The following is a 5,641-nucleotide window of genomic DNA, read 5'->3' as shown; positions in this document are numbered from 1 at the left end:
GACGAAAGAAGCTACATTTCACGACGAAGGCGTAAAGCGCCTGTACACTGTACCTGTACCTTCGTAAACGACCAGGTACACATGTATGGATGACGTCACAGCACGTTCTTCTGCGTGACGCAAGATAGATCCACAGAGCTCGGAGGTTTGCCCGCCTGATTGGCGAGTCCAAAGTAAGATTTTTGTTTGTAGTGAAAAAATATTTTGACTGCAAGAAAAATAATAGACCTTTTTTTGAAGTCACCGATTATTAAAACTAACATTTTTCAATTTATTAAAAAACCGCAGTCCCGGAGCAAAAGAGGACGTCGAATAAAAGTGGCAAGCCCTCCTCCACCGGATCCTCTGCTCCGGCGCCACCGAAGAAGGCAGGCGGGTAGGACATAGCAGCAATCATGTCTTTCGATCCAGTTTCATTCGCGAAGGATTTCGTCGCCGGTGGCGTCGCCGCGGCTATTTCCAAGACGGCTGTCGCGCCCATCGAGCGAGTCAAGCTTCTGCTGCAGGTGCAACATGCCTCCCAGCAAATCACCGAAGCCCAGCGCTACAAAGGTGAGTCGGAACCGGTGCCCTTCCGAACGCCCGTAGCACTGACCTACAAAACGAACGGGGGGAGACCCGGCGCGGCCGCCATCTTGAAACGCACGCGCAAGCCACATTGGCCTCGCTCAGGCCTTTTTTCTGTAGGCCAACTATGCGGCTTTCTTATACGAACAGCGGCATTTACACAATGTTGACAATTTCTAAATTGAGGCGCCCACTGTAGGCTGTGCTGCTTGACCTGTTTCGTGGGCGTCGACATTGAAAGTGACAGCGGTGTCGGCGGTTGAACGAATGAATGACCTTTGCCGGTGACCGGTGCCTGGCGACGAAGCTCTTTCATTAAGCGATAGTGGTAACATTCGTAAGCCTACGTTGTTTGTGAACACACTTGTTGCCTCGATATACTTCTTGTGTGCTAGGCGGAGAATCACTCTCTCCCCATGTCGTTGCGCATAACTTATCCTCGTGACTACGTAGGCGTGATTGGCGCGCGTTGTTACGTTCAGTTATGTGCAACGTATCTCAATCTAATAAAAAAAACTTGCAGTCCTCTTACGTCTAGCCGTTGACCTTGGGCTGTTCAGACCGTGTCATGGGCTTAGCCGCAGAAAAAAAAAAAAAAAAAACCGTTAATCACTTTGTATTTCGAGGGTTGGCCTTCGCGTTCACTTAACGCTCATCTTAAGAAACCCAGGTGGTCTAATTTCAAGGGTTGACCTTCGCGTTCACTTAACGTTCAGCTTAAGAAACTCAGGTGGTCTAATTATTCCAATCCTCCATTGTGGTGCTCCTCCATTCATTTAAACCTCTCGTTAGCCGCGTCTACGTCGCAATTTCGCGAACGTGCTTGGTACACGACATCGCAATCGTTTTTTTTTTTTTTTGCATTAATACTGAAAATTTTGTAGTTTAGTGTAAGCAGCTCGATGCCCTCTCGTTCAGCCATGTATCACAATAGATGTAGCGCCTTATTAGCGTGCACGCATCTGTTCTGTCCACCAATAAGGTGCAGCATAGTGTACAGGTTTCAGGACGTCTTGGTCTGTGGCGTTTTGCGCTACTGCGAGAATGCCAGCTAACCTATCGGAGTGACCTTATGAACTTCACTATTCTCATTACATTTCTGTACAGGCTGGCTTTAGAGTTCAGTGCATAGCTTTGCACGCCTAAACCTACTGCTGCCACTGGGAGCATTTCTGGTAGCAGGGTGTGGTGAGCTTCTGTGTCGCAGTGTTTGAAACAAGCGCACACAGGTAATTGAACGGGTTACTAACTGGTTTTATCACTTCTCTTGTGTAACCCATTGCTTGCACTTTTATAAACCATACAGGGCCTTACTCAACAGACTGCTGAACTAAATTCTCTCAGCACTTGTCTGAATTCTAGAGTTGGTCCTTGTCTAATGCATTGCACTTGACCTAAAGTGCTTGCTTGCAATGAGGTAGTGCGCCACTTCTGCATTTCTGGCTTGTGCCCGAACAGGGTAATGGCACGCTGCAATTTCTTTTGCAGGCATGGTCGACTGCTTTGTCCGGATCCCCAGGGAACAGGGCTTCCTCAGTTTCTGGCGTGGCAACCTCGCCAACGTCATCAGATACTTCCCCACCCAGGCGTTGAACTTCGCCTTCAAGGACAAGTACAAGCAGATCTTCCTTGGTGGCGTTGACAAGAAGACCCAGTTCTGGCGCTACTTCGCCGGCAACCTGGCCTCTGGAGGCGCAGCCGGAGCCACATCCCTGTGTTTCGTCTACCCGCTGGACTTTGCCCGAACCAGGCTGGCTGCCGACATCGGCAAGGGTGCGGGACAGCGGGAGTTCACTGGGCTGGGCAACTGTCTTGCAAAGATCTTCAAGTCCGATGGCCTCATGGGGCTGTACCGTGGCTTCAACGTGTCTGTCCAGGGCATCATCATCTACCGGGCGGCCTACTTTGGCTTCTTCGACACGGCCAAGGGCATGCTTCCGGACCCCAAGAACACTCCCATTGTCATCTCTTGGCTCATTGCACAGACTGTGACCACTGTGGCGGGCATCATGTCTTACCCGTTCGACACTGTCCGGAGGCGGATGATGATGCAAAGTGGCCGGGCGAAGCAAGACCTCATGTACAAGAACACCATCCACTGCTGGGGCAAGATCTACAAGACTGAAGGCGGCGCCGCTTTCTTCAAGGGAGCCTTTTCCAACGTCCTCCGAGGCACCGGAGGTGCACTGGTGTTGGTCCTGTACGACGAAATCAAGGCCTTCATCTTCTAGGTACCATACACTGTGTGCATAAGACTCTCGAGAGCAAACAAAGTGGAAACACAAGCTTTGCCTAGGCTTCAATGCCTGCCTCCCCCACAGACTTCTTGTTGTTGGCGCAGTTTTTCCTTTATGAGTCGTTGAATTTTGATAGCCTTTGTTCTGCCCTGTCTGGGGAAGTAGACTCTGCTGGACTGGAGGATGTCATCCCCTCCCCAATTGGCACATAACTTAATCTGAGCACATATTCCACTAGCCGTTTGCTAATTTAATGGGGATGAATGCAGGGAACTCATTCCTGGGGGTTTCTGGGGGGTGCTGAGCAGTTTTTGAAGCTAGAGCAAGTAATAAAAGAGTAGAAAAAATTTGATCTGACTCCTCGTTTTCTTGACTGCTGTGCCTTGTGGTTGCTATGGCAGCGCTTCCAGCAGGCTGATGCATATAGTCGACATCCAACAGTGGCACTCAGTTTTCTTAAATAAGCTGTATGCAGATATTTGTTCTGACTGAATATAGACTTGATTGTAGTGCAGATTTGGTTGATGAGGTTCAGTTCAGTGAAATTGGCATCTGCATTTAGAAATGCACTACTGTAACATGGAGCCAAGCACACTGCTTGTGCCCCCTTGTGAACGAGTGCAGGTGCTGACCACACTACACTCGGGTTATTTGGGCCATTGCATGTTTAAAACTCTTGCATAAAAATTTTTCAATAGCGTAGGATTGGTGTTTGAATTGGCGTCCATGTAACCAGTCCAGTGAGATGGCTTTGTGGAATGGGCGGTACTGCATATGCTGTAGGGGTGGAGCAGTCAACTTTGTGGTTATCAGTTTGCACACCTGCTTCTCTTGTTTGGATGATACGGATCAAATCCATCAAGTTATACGAATCTCTGCAGAGTCGCTTGCTTTCATGCACTTGAATGGACTCTACGTTTGCAACGTCTGGTACCTGGGTCTTGTAGCAGTGGCCACAACTGCCAACTTGGGGACCTTAGAACATACCACAGGTTCGTAAAGCAAGGGGTGTGTTTGAACCATTGTTTCTCGGGCCACAGCAACGCCATAGAGCTCTTGAATACTTGCAAGTTTTTTGCATGACCCCGACATACTGTGGCAGAAGTAACTGAAGAAGCGTTCTGCACGAAATAAACATTGGCCAGGCTGTTTTTGGGAGAGTTGGCAGATGTGTAAAACAACTTGTAGCACAGCTGGAGAGTTCAGTACGGGTGTCGCACAGTGCAACTTTGATTGTGATCGAAAGTGCCTGTGCGAGCCAGATTCAGGGGTTCCATGTCGACACTGTTCCAGTAATACCTTAACTACCACAGAATTTTAATGAGTCGTGTGCGAGTATGCTGCCAACTGACAGTTCAACGTTCACAAGCACGTTGAATAGCTTGCATTAAATCGGTCAACGCAGCAAGATTCATGGACACTGCCCGTAATCTGCAAAGTTTGCTCTGCCTTCCCTGCTGTACTGTTATGGCCGTGGTAAAATTTTGGATAGCCGAACCCTGCCATGCAAGTCCAGCACCTATGCCAGTAAGCCTTGTCCTGCCACAAATTCATCAGTTTTTAAAGAAGGAATAAACAGTGCAGATACGGGACGAAGCGAAGAAAACACAAGGTCCTGATAAGTCACCATAGTTGAAATGACCATCTGTCAACAGCACAAAATCTACGAAGCAGCTGAATTTTATTCTGGTGTGCTTATCAAGCGAAAACTGAAGGCATGTTGGTCATTGTATTTGCCCACTGGCCATAGCAATTAAATACAAGGTAAACTGAATGAACCATGTATATGAGTGCAGGCATGATCATTATAAGGGCCATACCTTGGGCAATGAGGTATATAGCAAGAATTTTTTTCCAATGAACTGCACGAGCATGCAACAACTAGAAGCCAACCATGCCTTCACTGCCCAAGATAAGGCGTTGACAATGATGATGTCAACACTGATACGATTTGTCCAATTTGCCCTAGCTGCTTCAGCGCCTTTACTTCTGATGCAGAACTGACATTGCAGTACCACCAGCACAAACATTACCTCACTGATGGGTGCAGGAATACTGCAAGCCTGTCTTGAGCAAAGCCTGCAGTGTCGAAAGAATGGCAACATGCACATGTTGCCATGCAGAACTGGTGCTGGAGGCAAGTTACCTTTTCGTCCACTTTACTTTCTTCACATTTATATCCCAATTATTACAAATAACATCTCAAATACTTTCCTTGGCGTTATTGTCTGTTAGTCCTCATTAATGTGTGTAACAAAGAAAAACAAGCCCTTAAAAGCCATCTTCTTTCAATCATAGCAAGGGTCTCGTTCTGGCAGACTTGATGCCTTCTGGTAGTATGCGAGGGATTATTGGTCAGCTGCCAGCTTATAAAAATATCTCATGCTGCATGATGCCAAAAAAGGCAGAAAAAGGGCATTCCACACTTGCCGCCATGGCTGCGATCGGTGCTGAATAACACTCTTAGGTTTAAATGCACATATATACCCTATAAAGTGGACGGGGGGATGACTGCCGCTGTAGCTCAGTGGTAGAGCATCGACGTGTTATTCAAAGGTTGCAGATTCGGTCCCTGCCGACGGCAAGTTATCTTTTCGTCCACTTTACTTTCTTCACATTTATATCCCAATTATTACAAATATAACATCTCTAATACTTTCCTTGGCATTATTGCATGTTAGTTCTCATTAATATTGTGTCTAACAAAGAAAAGCGAGCCCTTAAAAGCTATCTCCTTTCCTACATCTTCCAATAAGGAGGTCCCACATAAGACTGGTATACTTACACTTGCTGCTTACACTGCTGAGAAAATGAAGAGTAGAAAAAAAAGACAATAG

At 47.2% G+C, this 5,641-nt stretch overlaps 1 protein-coding gene across 1 annotated transcript; it reads left to right on the top strand.

The window, feature by feature from the left end:
• The first annotated feature begins 288 nt into the window (after positions 1 to 288).
• Positions 289 to 3,154, top strand: LOC119384052 (ADP,ATP carrier protein). The gene is made up of 2 exons (XM_037652340.1): positions 289 to 552; positions 2,056 to 3,154. The coding sequence occupies exons 1-2, from the start codon at positions 396 to 398 to the stop codon at positions 2,796 to 2,798; spliced, it is 900 nt and encodes a 299-aa protein (XP_037508268.1). The 5' UTR covers positions 289 to 395; the 3' UTR covers positions 2,799 to 3,154.
• The last annotated feature ends 2,487 nt before the right edge of the window (positions 3,155 to 5,641 follow it).

Source organism: Rhipicephalus sanguineus, chromosome 2 (genome assembly GCF_013339695.2).
Source record: "Rhipicephalus sanguineus isolate Rsan-2018 chromosome 2, BIME_Rsan_1.4, whole genome shotgun sequence".
Lineage (NCBI taxonomy): Eukaryota > Metazoa > Arthropoda > Arachnida > Ixodida > Ixodidae > Rhipicephalus > Rhipicephalus sanguineus.
This window is presented reverse-complemented; position numbering and strand designations above follow the sequence as displayed.